The following is an 18,030-nucleotide window of genomic DNA, read 5'->3' on the forward strand; positions in this document are numbered from 1 at the left end:
CAAAAGTTCATGATTGTTTTTCATGGCTAATATTTTTAAAACTTCTGAGTCTAGTTTTTGTGGTAGTAGAAAAAACATGGGTATTAACAAAACTACACTGAAGACCCAAGGGAATTATCATCCGTACATAAGTTAATCTGAACACTGCAGCTCTAGTCTGAGGCTAGTTGGAGTAGAAAGAGAAATGGGACGTTTAATTGTAAAGTGTGCGTTAGAGTTTTGGCAGCATTTTTTATTATATAGACAGTTCTTGAACAGTACGATATACTTAAACTTGTATAGTTACAATTAAATTCTGTATACAGTTAAATTACTGTCTGTTCTTTTTGGAAGGAAATAAAATCAGTTCAGTCTAGTTCTAACTGACCTTACATCTTTTCTTAAATACTATACATGATGGTGTTAGGCTTGTGCAGAAGTTTGCTTTCCTATGTCATAAAGTGGAACCCATTTATTCAATTGCAATTTAAAGATATTCCTTGATGGTATCAGTACTTTGTTTTTGAACATACATGTGAGACTAAATTTATGTTAAATACTGATTTGGGGATTAACTGGGAATTGAAACTTGTATTGCCCCTAGTTATAGTGTGTCTGATTAAGGAGAGAGATCTGAAAAATTTTTATCTAAGCCTCATATCAGTAGCACTCGATACACTGCTGAGTGTAAGTAGCAGTACTTAATAGCATGAAAGATCTTGTTTTCTAGCTACTTAATTTGCATATTGGGTATGAATAAATATTTGTTTTGAGTAACTTCTGTAAGTTATTTAAGCTTTTAAAGTATAATTGACGTATCTTGTTCTTAATACATCATGCTTAATTGATTCCAGAGTTTTCCTTCTGGATTTTCAGTGAAAAAATTAAAGACTTTGAGATTAGCAACCTTTGAAACCACCATTGGCCAGCCTACTATTGACAAGTTCCTGCGTTGTGCCACCAATTTGTGAGCAAGTTCAGGTAAGGGGAGGAGAGGCTGAGGGGCAGGGAAAATGTGGCCAGGGGTTTTAAAGCTAGCAAAATATTTAAGTGGTTATTTGTCATGCCTGTTTTACTGTTAATTTGATATTGCATTTTCTATTGCCTTATCTGGTTGTCTTGCTGTCAGAATGGAAGGAAAAAAAATTATATAGCTGTGTATCTTCTGGACTCTAATTTTAAAAGATAGAACTGACTATAAACTTTCCCACTTGCATCTTCCAAATCTACCAGTAGCTATAGATTCTGTTTTAAATGCAGAACAAACTGAACTTCATTACCTGTTACTTCCAGAGATTGTTTTCCTTGAGAAGGGTATAGGAGAAGCCCAGGTACAGATTGGAAAGGCTAAGTGAATAAATTCTTAGTGAAATGGAGCTGAGAACTCCTTCCTCTCTGCCTGAAATTATACTTGGTTTTAGTTATCATCTTTTTGAAAATGTTCATGGTTAAATTGAGGTGACGAGATTGGACACCCCTCCCCCACATCAGTCACAAACTGTCAATCAGCAAAGCCAAATACTAAACACATTCTAACAACATAGCTTGTCAGCAGTAATTATAGTTCTAAATGCTGACAGAAATCCTTTTCCTCTGCTAATTCCACAGTAAGTAAAAAGCAAAAGATGCAATAGTTAACAGAAATGGAAAAATTATTGGAGGCTTTAAAACGTTTGAAGAAAGCTAATCCCTTCAAAGCGGGAATGAAGAGGAATGGCAGTGGCGAGAAAAGGTGTTTCCAGTTGATAATGTGGTTCCTTACTACTTTGAAGAAATGGAGAAAGATCAGTGTTTTTGTCAGGGCTGCTGGGCAAATCAGCCTAGGAAGTCTCATGAGTCAGGAGGTAGCTGGTACTGGCATGGGTTGACTCAGTTATTCTATAATGATGACACTGGAATAATAAGTTTTTAATCTGTACAGCACCTTTTTTAAGTCTGTTACAGCAGCTTGAGAAGATGAGGAAAGCATATAATGTTCATTGTCAGCATTAAGCTTTGGCTTCTTAGTAACTACATTGATGTTCCTGTATTGCTTAAAGCAGTGGAGAAATCAAGTCCATAAACTTCAGAAACTGTGGATTTCAAAACTGAATGTTGGGTGTAAATTTTACAGGCAGGAATAAAAATTGGCCTTGAATTTAGAACAATTATTCATAGCAGTGCAAATGGAATAGTGAAAAAGTACCACTTTCTTTGGCAAGAGTTTAAAGGTTGCTTGTATCGGTCTAATCTGGCAGTCCCAGGGCAAAAGTATAGGAGAGACTGGGTATTTTGATCATATGTACTGACCGCATTTCAAGTTGCAAAGAGCTGGTAGCGTGAAGATGGCTTTACAGCGATGTTTAAATGCCACCTGAATGGCTGCTGGCTTCATTTTATAAGGCAATTTAATCAGTGATCCCTTATGCAATTTCATTCTCTGCCTAAATTAAACCAGCTTAGGCAAGTTCATCTGTGTATAAATTATCCTATGTTTTTGAGGCAGTTATGCTTAGAATTTTTTTTAAGTCCCTTCATTTTCCTACAAGTAGTCTGGACAATTATGAATTTCCTTCTAGAAAAAGCACAGCAGGTTTGATGTAACTGTTCATGTGAATTTTTCAGATCCTAGCTTCACCTAATGTAGCAGAAAACCACCATTTTGTTGTAGGTAAATGAGTAAAATAGTTTTTAGCAGATGTTGTTCAGACAACTCCAGTTTAAGGTTTCTAGGTCTTCTGTATTTTTTTCTAATGGAAAATTTTAAGATCAGCTGCTTGTTGGGATGTCATTTCTTCTGCTCCCTGGAACAGACTGCCCAGGGAGGTGGTTGAGTCATCTTCCATGGAGCTGTTTAAAAGATGGGTGGTAAGGTGCTGAGGGGCATCGTTTAGTGATTGATAGGAATGGTTGGACTCGATGATCCAGTGAGTCTTTTCCAACCTAGTGATTATATGATTCTAGGATTCTAAGTGTGGGCACCATATCCCTCTTGTGAGCTGCTGCTGTCCCCGGGTTCCTGTGTAAACTGGAAACTCTTCAGGAGCAAGTCTGGGGTTCTGTAGGAATGTTGGTCAGTTTTGTAGTGGGATGGATAGGAATGGAGAATCTGTGGGGACCTTGCAAGACTTTGGTTTGCAAGACTTCTCTTAATACCACTTACATGTTAAATGTTCTTGTAGACTTAAGTGTGATTTTTTTCTAATCAGTCTGATTGCAGGAAGGATCTATATCAAGGCTTCTATTTCCATCTATACAGGCACTCTTAATAGTGGTTTGCCAGGAGATGGCAGTGAATTACCAGTTTGTACAGCATGAACAACAGACAGAACAGCCAAGTCTCAGGGTGCCCCTTGGAGGTCAAGTGCATGAGGGTGTCTGGTGGTGTTCAGTAGACCTGGACAGACTTGAAATGTGCCTGTGTCAAATAGCAAGTTTCCCACAGGACAGTGCTGGTTTTCAAGATGTACAGTTCTGTGCTGATTTCTGAGAGTCCTGAGTGTACTTGTCCATTCGCAAAAAAAGCACCGGCAAGGCACTGAAAATAAAGGCTTAGAATAAAAATTGTCACATGTGATCATATAGTTTTAGGAGATCCATGCATCCAGTATTCATATGAAATATCTTCAGAGAGGAATGTGGAAATCTAATGATATGTAGTGTTAATGAATATGCTTTCAGCTGTTAGTTGCTATTTTGGTTAGCTGATAAATGTGCAAAATACCTGTGCTTCACTCCAGCAGTGGCTCCCTAAAAAGTCTAAGCTTGCCGGAGCCCTATTCTTCCGTGTGTTGCTGCTGAGAATGTTTGCAAGGCCATTGCAGAGACTGCAGGATGGATGTTGCATCAGGGAGTCCTGCATTGCTACTCTGTAGGGGCTTATTTCCTCTTGTGTGTTTTTTTTGTTTTTTCTTTTTTTTTTGTTTTCATTCTTTCCTCTTGCATAGGTTAGGGAAGGGGGATTTTGCCTCATTTTTTTTTCCAGAGTGAGAAATGAAAGTCTATTATCTGTCAGTTCTGAACTAGCAGGGAAGCAGATATCTGCCTGAAGGAATTAGGGGTAAAAGAGTTATTTTTACTTTCACCTCCTTTAATTGCAGTTAAAAAGCTTGAACTTTATTACTACCCAGTTTGAAAACCATCTGTTGTAGATGTTTCTGGAAGTGAAAAGACATCAGTGCACAAGGAAAGAAGGTATGTGGCTTGGATGATTGCAACGCTTGAGTACACCTTATCTAGGATAAATCTCTGCTTAAAATGACTAGATCAGGTCCTAGAAAAAGAACATTAAATTTCTTCTATACCAACTTTAGTCTAACCAGTCAAATTATTCTAGAAACAATTGTATTTTTATATATTTAGCAAAGAGTGCAGGCCATCATGATTTTAGTATTTTATAGATTGACACATGGATATAGTTGTAATTGTACAACTCTATTTTACTGTTAGCAAAAAAGCATGGAGGGTTTCTTTCAGTGAGGAAAAAGCAGTCAGTAAAGCATAAGTAATAGTGATACCAAGAAGCAATTTGACTGTGTATGATGTAAAGTTTCATAGACCTGGAGACTGTTTTGTGGACATTGGAACTTGCCTTTTTTCCAATTATATCGATGTATAGTGTATTATTTTTCTCTGCAGACCTTGTCTTCATTGCTTCCAATTTATTTATTGATGAGACTGTACAGCTTAAAATCACATTCTAGGTCAAATCAGTTATAACTGATAATAAACTTTAAGTAAAAGCTTGTATATCATATGTATTATTGTGCATATTATGTCACTGTTTCTTTTTCCTGTTAGGGAAAACCATCGTTACAATTGGTGAGGACAACAGTTAGTACAAAAAACCTGAGGTGGTTGCACTTGTAGCATGAAAATGGCTTATTTTCCTCTGCTTTCCTCTTCCACTGTCCATGAATATACATAAATTCCTGAATGTTAAAAGCTGCAGTTTGCTTCCTTGTGATTTCAAAGCCTATCTCTGCTAGGTTTAGCTCAGCTAGTTCTCTGGCTCCCTTCTCAGCTCTCTTGCTGTGTGTCCCAGAGTAATATGGTTCCTTAGATCTGTCATCTGTCTCTGTGGCTGGCGTGTTTGATATGGGATGCTGCTATTTTCTCTGGCTGTTTTTCTGGCAGAAAAGTGGTTTAATTGTATCTTCTGCTAGTGTAAGGATGTTTGACTCACTTCTTGGCTTTAAGTTGTTCTTTAACTATCCACAGATCAGAAGTCTGGCCAACAACAGCTATTAACACCTGTTTTCCAGAATAATAGTAAATATATTTAATTTCACAGAACAAACAAATCTCCACAAGGTCAACTTTTTATACTTGTGTCCTAGTAACTTGCCCAGTATGCTACCTGTCCTGCACCTGCAATGTACAGCCTTTCATCCCTTGAATGTCTTGCTACTTTTTCATGTGAACTTTAAAAAGCCTGTATACAGGGAAAGGCAAGGAAGAGAGGGAAAAAAAAAAAAACAAACCAAAAAACTGAATCATGTCATGTTGTGCCTGCAGGTATGATAAATGATCTGAATTTCACCCCCTAGTAGGGTTACTGTTATAATGTCTTTAAAACTTTGAAGGGTCATGCCTAGGTGCATTTTGTGGCTGCAACTTGTAACGTAGCTATGATCCAAAGAATCACTAGGTTGGAAAAGACCTCCAGGATCAATGAGTCCAACCATTCCTATCAAACAGCAAACCATGCCCCTTAGCACCTTATCCACCCATCCAGTGCCCAATGACCCTTTCTGTGAAAAATACTTTCCTGATGTCACACCTGAACCTCCCCTGGCGGAGCTTGAGGCCATTCCCTCTTGTCCTGTCTCTTGTCACTTGGGAGAAGAGGCCAGCTCCCTCCCCTCCACAACCTCCTTTCAGGTAGTTGTAGAGAGCAATAAGGTCTCCCCTCAGCCTCCTCTTTTCCAGGCTGAACAACGCCGGGTCCTTCAGCCGTTCCTCATAAGGCCTGTTCTCCAGCCCCTTCACCAGCTTTGTTGCTCTTCTCTGGACTCGCTCCAGAGCCTCAACATGCTTCTTGTGGTGAGGGGCCCAGAACTGAACATGGTATTTGAGTTGTGGTCTCACCAGTGCCAAGTACAGAGGGAGAATAACCTCCCTGGACCTGCTGGTTACACCGTTTCTGATACAAGCCAAGATGCCATTGGCCTTCTTGGCCACCTGGGCACACTGCTGGCTCATGTTCAGTCAGCTCTCAATCAACACCCCTAGGTCCTTCTCCTCCGGGCAGCTTTCTAGCCATCCAGGAACAGGGTGGGTCATTAGGAAAAAAACCAAAACCAAAAAAAACCCCCAAAAAAGCAAAAACCAAAACAAAAGAGCAGAGCATGGGAACTTGACAATAGGTGAGTTTTCCCTTCAGTTGTTTGGGTTGTTGAGCATCTCCTATCCAGTGTCATAATGCTTGATGATGGTTGTGGGAATGATCTGGGGAGGCAGAATACAGTTCTGTCTGGCTTGGCTAAATTGGCTGACATATCAAAAATCTAGCAGGGAGGAACCTCATGATGTTTAAAAAGGCTGAGGCCATTGTCTAGCTTGATTTTATAGTTAGGAGTTGCAGATTTCAAGCAAGTGACATCAGGCTAGGTTGAAAGCTGGCTTTTGCCCCCATTAGGGTTCTTGAGTAATCTCCAGTTTCTGCTACTGAACATTTCTTTTAAGTTCCCGATGGATGGATTTCTGGAGAGCATGTTTGAGTAGAGAGTAAAACATTGTGTAGCCCTCTAGGGAGACATTGTGTGCTTATTCCAAATATTTGTTTCTGTGCTGCAGTTCAATGCTGTTGCTCCTACTGAGAAGACACAAGGTATTTGACTAGGAGCTGCCCCAATCATGGTAGCCTTTCCCTTCTCTGATCTAGCAAAGTGGTGCTTGACAGGGTTTCAATACCCTTAAAGGAGATGAATCAGTGGAGCCCAGTACCTGAAGTAACCTCTCATCAGCAAGAATAGCTCTTTTTCATAGGTCATATAATACATGATAGGTCAGAAGTAAAAGCCAAAGCTTAAACTCTCATTCTGCCTTTCCTAGATGGCTTTTTAGTTGGAATATCGCTCTTTGTGAGCTAGTCGTGCTGTCTAAAAGAAAAACAACCAACAAACTACAAAGCTTTATACTAAATTTGTGCATCTTGGAGCCATAGCTGATTCAGGGATGAACATCGCTAGTCACAGAGCTGGTACGTGATTCTGGTGTGACTCTGCGGGGACCCCCTAGACTTCTGCCTTCTGCAGTTGTGCAGCCTTGTTGTTGATCAGCACTGCTTAAGCCAAATAAATAAATACAGAATAGGAAGGGTCCAAGCATCCTGCCAGCATTCTGGCTCCAAAAGCAGGATTGTTCTCTTAATAGCCATAATGTCTTCAAGTGAGGCACTTGCAGAAGAGATCAGTTTGAAGAAGCAAATTTGGGCAACTTCCCTTCTTTTCCTGAATGAATTTATATGCACTAAGCCAGAGCGAGGCACTGCCCTTCCTGGGGGTGTGTGAAAAGCAGATGGGAAGCAATTTTCTTAAAGCAAAAGCCAGAACCCCCTGCCTCTTGCAAGCTACATTTAACAGAAGGAAGCAAATAAACTTTAAAGAACCAAAGTCAAAGTTTTTTAAAAATTTATTCCCTTAATTTTATATACAATTAGACTACTATACAAAGGTGTAAATGGTCTTTGCTGTGAGTTGTTGTGCATATGCAGCTTAGTAGATAGATTGAACATTCAATTTGAATCTCAGTGCAAAGTAGGCACTAAAGCATCCAACATACCTCCAAGGTATAAAAAACATAGCAGTTTTACAGGTTTCTCCAGCATACTTTGTTACAGTGCAAAATGCTACAAAATAAGGTTTCTTTAGAAAAATTCATATAAATTAAACACATATTGCACTTGTCCCAACCAAAAGTGTAACAAATTGAACTAGTTTGATACATTTTGGAACATTTCTCACACACATGCACTCCTTCCACCTGGCTCTTTGTGACAAATATGTGTACTTCTTATTCCAAATCTTTAATAACTGTTTGTAGGTCTTTGACTAAAGCAATCACTCTTGACCAGACTGCTTAAAAACAAACAAACAAAAAAAAAAGTCAGTGGATTAACATAACAAGAAAACTGTCCAAACCCCTCTTCAGTAGTCTTTCCAGTAGCACTGTAACTAAATACATAAAAAATCACTATTGTTTAAATTCATAATGTACAGGTATTGACCACCAACCATTTTGGACACATACACCCCTGTGTTCTGGAATGGTCTTAAACCTCCAGTTCTGAACATGTACATACGTATTTCTACAGTACTTCACGCTGCTAAGCTAACATTGCACCCACAAACATTTTGTGCAATACCACAGGCAAGACTTCGACTTCTGTACATCAAGGGCTGCTACGGGGTATGTTGGGAAAAGTGGTGCAAAGTTGCATTAACTTCAGAGAACAAAGTCTACTTGGGCTGAATCTAGTCAATACAATCTGTGCACCCACTGAACAAGAAATAGAGGTGAAGGCAAATAGCAAACAATCTTATGAGTAGTGAGGTTCCCTGAATCCTTAAAAGCTTTGAGACTCAAAGGAACAAATGTGTATGAGTGCAGATAGAATCATAGAATAATTTGGGTTGGAAGTGACCTTAAAGATCATCTAGTTCAATACGTCCTGCCATGGGCACAGACACGTCCCACTAGACCAGGTTACCCAAGGTCCCATCGAACCTGGTCTTAAACACCTCCAGGTCTCCTCAGAGCCTTCTCTTCTCCAGGCTGAATAAGCCCAACTCTCAGCCTGTCCTCATAGGGAAGGTGCTCCAGCTCTCTGCTCATCTTTGTAGCCCTCCCCTGGACCTGTTCCAACAGTTCCATATCCTTCTCATGTTAAGGATTCCAGACCTGGACACAATACTTGAGGTGGGGGTCTAACAAGAATGGAACAGAGGGGCAGAATCACCTCCCTCAAACTGCTGGCAATGCTTCTTTTGATGCAGCCCAGGACACGGCTGGCCTTCTGGGCTGCAAGCACACATTGGCGGCTCATGTCAAGCTTCTCCCCAACCAGCACCCCCAAGTCCTTCTCCTCAGGGCAGCTCTCAATCACATCATCCCTCATCCTGTATTCACGAACCTGAATACTTACTTTGTGCTTAAGATATTTATTCAAAGCTGGAAGGTAAGGGAGTAGCTTAGGAACAAATCATACTTTTGACCAAAACACAGTATAAAAAAAAGTTGCTACTAAACTCACTGATATATAAAAGCAGAGGAAAAGTAAAACACATGGCTAGCTGAATACTAGTCCATGTCTTAAAACAGTTCAGGGTTACCTATAAAATGCCTTCAACACTTAATTTCTTCTCCCTGCTTCTCCTTAGCAGACTATACTTACTCCTGTTAGATACAAAAAGAGCATTTATTTTCTGAAAATGTTTCTTCATTCAACTTAAGTCATTCAGAGCACTAGAGAAGAAAACACGATTTCTGCCCATTCTCCAGACCATCTTCTGGAGCCACAACAGTAACTGTACAGTACTTTCTAAAGGCAGGTCCCTATCTTACTTGGATACTACTAGATATGAAGTCCTTAATAAGGCAATATGCTGTTTATACAAGTAATGTGATGAAAACCTAGTTTGACACCTTTAGGAATTCTTTATACAGAAAGCATACATTTATACCACTTGTGCGGGTCAAGTGTTTACATTTAAGAAAATCCCATCATCCAGGCATTGGATCAGGAGAACAAACAGATATGGTTCACAAACTGGAAGGCTGCTGGATTACTGGACCTGGTTCGCATTCACGAAGGTCGTCTTCTGATCTCATATACATTAGGAACACAGTGACAGTAGCAAAGGTAGCTGCATTGACAGGAAAAGCACGGAGAAGTGTGGAAGTAAGACCTCTTGTGAACACCCTCCAGCCTTCTTCATGGTAACTCTTTCTGATGCAGTCTAAAATGCCGTTGTATTGTGTAACGCCTCCAACTCCATCAGCCTGAAGCCGGGATTTGATCACATCCATGGGATACGTTGAGAGCCAGGACACTATTCCCGACATCCCCCCAGAAAAGAGAAGTTTGGGAATAACATAACTGTCCTCAGCTTCGCAACCTAAATACCTGGTCATGCAGTCATAGGTCAGGAAGTAAAAGCCAAAGCTTGGAGTCTCTCTTATGAATGTAGAGACCATGCCCCTGTTGATGCCCCGCAGCCCTTCCTTTCGATAGATTTTGATCAAGCAGTCCAGAGAATTTTTGTAGTTTTTTGTTTTTAGTTTGTATTCACCTGTTCCTTGAAGCTGCATTCTTGTCTTTGCCAGCTCCATGGGACAGCAGATGATGCACTGGATAGCACCTGCTGCTGACCCTGCAAGGAACTGATTTAGAGGAGTGTCTTTTCCCAGAGCACGAAGTGTGTTTCCTTGTACACCGAATACAAGCGCATTAATGAAGGTAAGTCCCATCATTGGTGACCCAATACCTTTATAGAGTCCAAAAGCCTAATGGAAGAAGAAAAATACCTTTTTAACAGTGGTGTTGGTAACCTGCTGACACTATGCAGAATGTTCCCTTTCTGGCTCTCCCTTGTGCCCTAGCTTTATAATAGAGGCCGCAAGTTCAGTACCATCTTGCTTTATAATAATAGTTTCATTGCTGCCTAGACCACAAACATCTAAACATTTTTAGCAGTACAAAGATATACTTGAACACACCTAGAAAATAATCTTTGCCCATCCAGTGAAAAGTTTTCTGGTAGATTTTATACTTTTTGTTTTAAGTAACTGAAAGCCTAAAGCTACCCTTCTACTTATGATCTTAAATCTTCAGCACAAAAAACCCAACACCTCACTGATTTCTTCACTCATGGCTCAAATTGCTTGGATTCTTGGAAAATCAGCTATTGAAGTAACTTATTATTTAAAAAGTTAACTTCAAAATATCAGCTTCCAAGGTAGTGAATTTCTGGCAAATTTCCTACTACAATATCTGTACTACAGTCAGGTGAGGTTCAGAGTATGCTTATGTCCTGACCTTCAGTATTTGTATTTTGGTTTTATTTTTAACAGCTTTCTCATGTTTTTCATACAAAATATGCAGAGCGTTAATTTTGTACTTACAGATTCTTGCTTTATGATGGACTGAAAGCAATGCAAGGTCCCACGGTAGAGAGGTTTCTCTACATTTTGAACTTGTAGACGAACCTATAAAAAGTTGTATGAGATACTGATTTGTGCACCAAGAGCAGCCTAAGTGCTAAACTAGTGTTTCGTACACATAGAGAGATTTGCTATAGCAATCTATACGCAAGAACACACGCTGGATGCTGGAATGCCATATGTGGCAAAATGATTTAAGAATATGCTGCAAGTGTTTTGAATTAATTTTTGGGGTGAAAACATGAAGGGAGGAGGATTATTAACCCCTTATGAATATTAGAAAAACAGTATGTGGAAGTACAATAGGGAACACTTATCTGCAACTTCAGACTGAAGCTTTCTGGTACTGGCTACAATAAATACTTTCCTCAGCTGGCAAGAATACTTCTGTTCACACTAAAGAATATCTGTACAAACCTGATAGAACTTCATAAAAATTTATTTAAAAATCTAGCATGGAATAAGGATAATTTTAAAGGGATGGAAACTTTCAATACCACCCTCCATAGTGTTTCAGGCTACCAGACTTGGTACCCTTCACCAAGATCTAATTTTTTTTCAGAGGGTAGCTGGGAAGTGACTCTTAAGATGTCTTACAGGTAGATACTACTGTAACTGGCGATATCAGGAGACAGGCCCTTTTTCTGTGTGTTTTTAAATCTTTGATGGGAAAGTCCAGTTCTGGGTTTTTTCCTGCTAATTTGGCCTCAGCAAAAATAAAACAAAAGTCTCAAGGCTACCTAGTCATGCAGAACCCTGCCCTGCCATAAACCAAATGAATTGGTTTTGTTGGACTGGAGAAGTTAGAAATCTTGTTTTGATCTCCAGCGTGGAGGGCTTCAATGTTCCTCAGAAAACCTGCTTATCAACCATTTAATGCTGCCGCTACAACCTAAGGGCAAAAAACATAAAAGACTCCTACTCTGAACAAAAGAAAATATTATCAGGTCTGCATGAAACATTCCTGACTAAAATCCTTTTATAGTTTTCTTCCTAAAGTAATAATAAATAGCACCACAGCAATGAAAGATAAAGGGTGTAAAAAAGGATTTGGGGACACTGTTTGTCAGAATTCTATATTCAGGTTAGCTTTCTTTGAGACAAAAAAAAAAAAAGTTATTTACAGTTGCAGTATGTTTTCCTACAACATGGAGTTATATGTTTTGTAAATCAAAATGTTACATTTCAGTGTTTTTGTAGTATACATATCAGTGTATGCTAGCTGTACTGGGAGGCTGAGATCCCCTCAGGTCTTCCAAAATGGAACAGGGTCTTAAAACTTCTTAGCATTAAAAGTAAGCTCATGGTAGGATTCAAAGAAAATAAATCCTTTGTTACTCAAAGCAGCATTTGGGCAATCTGCAGATTGTTAAAACTGCTCAAGAAGCAGACCCACAAGCCAAGTCATAAATCTTAACATGCTGTCAGAATTGCACAAAATTAAGGTTTTGCTCTATTTATACTCTACAGCTATTGTTTCAAACCCCGTCTGAAGTCAGGGGACTTGCACAAGTATGGGCTTTGGGAGAACTGCAGCTTAGGAACCTTCTTAATCTGATTTTTCTAAATACTTTTCTTTAGTATTTAGAATTTTTCATATTCTGAATATAGACTGAATTCTTTAGTGGCATACAGCCTCCACTATTTTTGCCTAAATTTGTGAAATATTGACCAATTGAGACTTGTTGTAGGATAAAATATTTAGAAAGTTAAGTACTGAAACTCCAGGTCTAGGAATGAAAACCAGCTCTTTTATATGAGCATAGTGATGTCCACATAGTGGTACCCACACTAGCAAATGGCCAGGTCAGGCAACGAGTGCATATGAAACTTTAGTTATGAATATTAATGCCATATTCAACAAACTCTTATTAAATGCATACAACTACAGGAAGGATGAATCTTGTGCAAAGTTTACCCTCTAGTCTATTCATTACGTGATATTCTTGCTTTCTTCTTATTTGTAATCGCTGTTACTAAGGTTTAGGTCCAAGGGTAACACACTGTAATTTCACATCACTAAATACCTGCATAAAGTTACTCAAGACTAAGCAAAAAACCCCAAACCACCACACCCCCACAACAGTCCAAATATTTAATAATGTGCAAAATTACTGATTTAGAAGTGTTTGGGCAATGAAAATGTCCTCCAAGGATATGTAGTGGATAAGACCTCAATAACAGTGTGCCTGGGATTCAGTGTTAGAGCCACTGTGTGCGGAAGTGTATACAGCCAGAAATGCATACCAGAAAGAAGGTTCAGAATAAGACTTTACATTACAAAAAAAGAAACAAAAAAAAAAAAAAAGGAAAAAAAAAAAGGATACTTAAACCCCACTCCCTCCATTCCATAGCTGTAGAAGAGGGACACATGAGTTTTAAAACTAAAAAAAAGAAAAAGGCTTTAAGTTGTTTAGTTCTTTATTTGAACTAATACATTTGGGAATAAATTAAGACTGAGAGAAACAGAAGTGTTCACCTGGGCTATACTTACTAGGTAACTCTCCCGTGATGAGGCTTATCTGTCATCTACAACAAAGTAACACTTTTGCTGTTAATGAAGACAGCCCCTAGCTCAGAAAGTAAAGGCAGTTAAAAGCAAAAAAGCAATTTTATACATTACATCAACAAACCAGGGTTAAGGAATTTTCCAGTTCTGAGATTAGCTCAGTTGTGGGTTTCGCAGGGTGACTTCACCAGCTTAATCTCTCCCTGTGTGTCCCACCATCCCCCTCCCCACTTTGTAAGACACAATCACTGGCCAAAAAAAAGCTTAAAAGCAAGGACAGAAGTATAATTCTGGCTTATCTAAGCAGTTTTCCCATTCTTCATATATATTGAAAATTTACAGTCTAATGTGACTACCTGCTAGCCCTTTAAACACTGCAAAACTATAAAAAGGGTTAATTCTTAATACATACACACAGACAACATATTATGCAATGCCTTTTTTTTTTTAATACTGGTTGTAGTGTTAGTTTTCCCACATACAGTGGTGACTAATAACACAAACATTAGTGTTCTCTCTAGGAAAAAAAGATAAATACTTATATCACCTTCTAATGGCTATGAAAATATAGTGTGCCACACTGGATTTCATAGAACATTTAAAGTCATCCAGAAACAAATTATTCTTGCACTAAAAGAAGAATCTTGATTTACAATAAAGCCAACACCTCTATTTGGCATTAATACATGTGCTAGAACTAGCACAGGAGCCCCAGTTTGCAAACACGTAAGTATTTAGTTTCATGCACTAGAAACTATTTAACCCTAAAACAAACAAAAAAAACCCAAACCCACACATGCCTAACTTTAGTCTGAGTGTGGAGTATTCGCAGTTTTGCTGGCTTCAATGAAATGATCCATCACCTTAAATTAAGCAAGGAAAATTTGGTGGAATGGGGATGAAAGGAAAGGACGCCTGGCCCCATACCAGCTGTAAAATGTACAAGTCTAGATAATACCATTCCTTAAAAAGTATACTGGAATTCAACTAAATTACTCAACAGTCAAATTTATGAAGCTCCGAGAAATATACGTACAGTTTTTAGAATTTAAGCAGCTTGTGCTTGACTAGCAAGGACTAAATATCTACTAGCTAAGAAAATCTGTATTGAATTAACCATGTGGTAGAATACAGAATACGATGATGACCTCAGTAACACTACCATCCCTTTGCATATATGAGTTCTGCAAGGTAGAGGTATTCCAAATATAGCTCTAGCAGGTTGCATGCTGTCTGCTGCAGTCAACTGATCTGGTGTATTAGTTTAGCAGGGAATATATTGTCATCCCTTCTTATATCCTTCCAGAGTGAGACTTTGGATAAGAATGCCAAGAAGTGACTTAAATTGTCATCCCATTCTGAAAAATAGGCTTGGACTCCTGAAGAGCCCTCCAGGAGATTTCAAATCTTGTCTTTGAATAGGTTTTAGCTATCCTTAGTATGCAGAATACATACAGCTAAGCTACTATCAGAAAAGCAATTTTAACTTGGAAAGTTATAAAAATAATGCTTAAAGGGAGGAAAAAGCTACTAGACAAGCTTCACGCTGTGGATTTTTATCCACTTACACCCTTTGGCTAGTGTGACAAATTAATGCTTGAGGAATAAGTTGAAGCGCATACTAGGGGGAAACCAAACACTATTTTCAACCTAGTAACAAAGTAGGTTTGAGTTACAAATGCAGGGAGTGGCAGTTTTAGCAGTTAGCGAACAACAGCTGCAGAAGAGCAAGCTTAGAACAAAACTAAGTTAAAGGTAAGATGTACTTTCAAATACAACGTTGTTACTACACTGATGAACTTGTAGTTTAGGCCAACATTTGTCATGTTACTGGGCTGAATCATACATCCAAAGAATTTTTTCTCTTCTGAAGAGCTGGAGACTGCAAATCTATAAACAGTGGTTGAGGAGGCTTTCTCCAAACTTTCCAGCACAGACTTATGCTCCTGCAGTATCTGGGGATTTTCTTTTCTTCCCCCATTCCTTGGAAATACTTCCAGATTTTTACCTAGAGACAAAGGTGTTTCATAACCAACCCACCTTAACAGTGTCAAATGGGTGTCCTACCAGCACTCCAGCAGCACCTGAAACAAACAGATGCTGTGATTATGATTCAGTAGTTTTCTTCCTGGGTCTAGGGCTACAGTTGCCCAAGCACAACCACCAGCCTGAGGGCAGAAGCCTGCACCATTACTGGCAGGCCAGATGAAGAGCATCCTATGAAGCCCAAAGGTAAGAGATCTACCATTCCATCCTTGAGGCCAATACTAGCTGCCTTTATGCTCCCATCAGGCTGCCGAGCCTCAGGCAGGGGTTGCAGTGTGTGACTACAGAGCATGCCACGTCATACGAGATATTCAGAAGTGATTCCTGGCCTCAGCCTAAGGCAAGTTCTGGCTTCCTCTGAAGCAAAATTTCTGGTACGTGCCACTCTGAGGAGGTACAGAAAACCTGGAAGCTTCTCTAAAGGCAAAAGGAAATCCCTGCTCTCTGCCCAAAGCCTTTCCAGATGCAATGGTAACACCTGTAGAAGGACCACTCAACTTTTGCTTTATTTTAGTGTTGGAAGTTCTTCTTGGAAGTTACATGCAAGCCTATTATTTAAACCACCTAATCTGAATACATGTGTTTTGCACTGAAAAGGACAAGTACTAGCTGAAGAAAGGGATCCTCAAGCTCCCCACTTCCGAGGAACAAAACTGAAAGTTCAATCAATTGATGACCTCATACTTATAGAAAAATGACATTCCTCCCTCCTCCCTGACAAGACGTGGAAGAAAGACAACACCGGCTCTAGGATGGAGCAGCCCAGGTTGGTCAGGGCCAGCAAGATAGCGATGTGCGCTGTTTTTGGCATGAAAAGACCAGTGGCACCCTGACCCTAGGGGAGTCGCACCAAGGCACGGACCACTGAGATAAAGCCAGACAGAGGCTGGAAGGAAATAAACAAAATAATAATAATAAATCTGGGAGAACAGCAAACACAACTGAAAAAACCCCCACGAGAATAAGAACACTAAGAGCTGCTAAAAATAGAAGGCGGCAGGCCGTAAGCCGAGGCACAGGGAAGAGCGAGGTGATCGCCTCCGCGTTACAGCTCTCCGCTACAAATATTTCCAGGTCAGAGGGGTCCCCGAGCCTGCTGCTGCCCTCTTGCTGCCCCCGAGGGCTCCCTCGCCACCAGCCCCGGTTGCAGCCCCCTCGGGCACCGCCGCGGGGAAGGGGAATCCGCACCCGCATCCCTGGGGAGCTCCGCTGCGGGTGATCCCTTGCGGGAGAGCTCCCCCCGGCCCCCACCTGCCCCGTGCCCACGGCCATTCTCCGCTCCCCGCAGCAAAGCGCCGCGCCCACATCTTCCCCCCTCCTCCGTTATTTTTTTTTTTTGTAATCCTTTTCCCTCCTTTTTTTTTTTCCGCTTTAAAAAAAATGTATTTTCCTCCCTTCCCCCCTCCTTTTTTTCTTCCTCGCCCTCCCTTTTTCTCTTCCTCCTTTTCTATCCTCCTTCTCTGGCCTTCCCCCTTTTCTATCCTCCCTCTCTCGCCTTCTTCCCCCTTTTCTATCCTCCTTCTCTCGCCTTCTTCCCCCTTTTCTATCCTCCCTCTCTCGCCTTCTACCCCCTTTTCTATCCTCCTTCTCTCGCCTTCTTCCCCCTTTTCTATCCTCCTTCTCTCGCCTTCTTCCCCCTTTTCTATCCTCCTTCTCTCGCCTTCTTCCCCCTTTTCTATCCTCCTTCTCTCGCCTTCTTCCCCCTTTTCTATCCTCCTTCTCTCGCCTTCTTCCCCCTTTTCTATCCTCCTTCTCTCGCCTTCTTCCCCCTTTTCTATCCTCCTTCTCTCGCCTTCTTCCCCCTTTTCTATCCTCCCTCTCTCGCCTTCTTCCCCCTTTTCTATCCTCCCCTTCTACGTATTTTTCTTCTCTTTTTAATTTTTTTTCTTTTTAGAAATTATTACTATGCATTTTTTTGCAGCCCCCTCCCTTCCCGCTCCTCACCTCCGACGCATCCTGCGAGGAAATCCAGAGCCATGCTGGCACCCTCCGTCCCCTGCGGGGCGCAGCCCTTGCGCGATGCCGCTCAGCTCACTGTCGCCTCCCTCCTCGCCGTCCCCTGCCCTTTCTACCGCCCGTGTCACCCCCGCCCCGGAGAGGGGCGGGTCCCGGGACACCTCCCCCCCATCGCCCGCAGCCACTGGCGGCACGTTGGGGCGGCTCCGGATAAAAGGCGTGACTGGGATGGGATGGGGAGGAGGGGGGGTCAGAGCCAGCGGCTCCTCCCCCAGTTCGCTGCTTTGCAGCTGCATCTGGAAAATTAACCAGTTGGTAGGCCAGAAAGAACGGCAGAAAGACATTTTGGAGGCTGAGGAGGTGCTTGTTGCGGGGAGCAGAGCATCCTTCCAGCA

General features: G+C 40.8%; 1 protein-coding gene across 1 annotated transcript; it reads right to left on the reverse strand.

The window, feature by feature from the left end:
- Window positions 1-7,577: 7,577 nt before the first annotated feature.
- Window positions 7,578-17,766, reverse strand: SLC25A29 (solute carrier family 25 member 29). Its single transcript, XM_069858790.1, has 4 exons — window positions 17,624-17,766; window positions 15,674-15,717; window positions 11,086-11,169; window positions 7,578-10,467 (listed from the first exon to the last, which is right to left on the reverse strand). Exons 1-4 carry the CDS (start codon window positions 17,655-17,657, stop codon window positions 9,724-9,726), a joined length of 906 nt encoding a protein of 301 aa, XP_069714891.1. The 5' UTR covers window positions 17,658-17,766; the 3' UTR covers window positions 7,578-9,723.
- Window positions 17,767-18,030: the final 264 nt, after the last annotated feature.

The sequence above is a fragment of the Phaenicophaeus curvirostris genome, chromosome 5 (assembly GCF_032191515.1).
Source record: "Phaenicophaeus curvirostris isolate KB17595 chromosome 5, BPBGC_Pcur_1.0, whole genome shotgun sequence".
NCBI lineage: Eukaryota > Metazoa > Chordata > Aves > Cuculiformes > Cuculidae > Phaenicophaeus > Phaenicophaeus curvirostris.

Coding starts and splice junctions, on each gene's coding strand:
- SLC25A29 (XM_069858790.1), bottom strand. CDS start 17,657: ATGGCTCTGGATTTCCTCGCAGGATGCGTCGGAG. Junction 11,170..15,673: donor ACCCATTTGACACTGTTAAG/GTGGGTTGGTTA, acceptor AACTTTTTATAG/GTTCGTCTACAAGTTCAAAA. Junction 10,468..11,085: donor CCATCATAAAGCAAGAATCT/GTAAGTACAAAA, acceptor TTCTTCCATTAG/GCTTTTGGACTCTATAAAGG.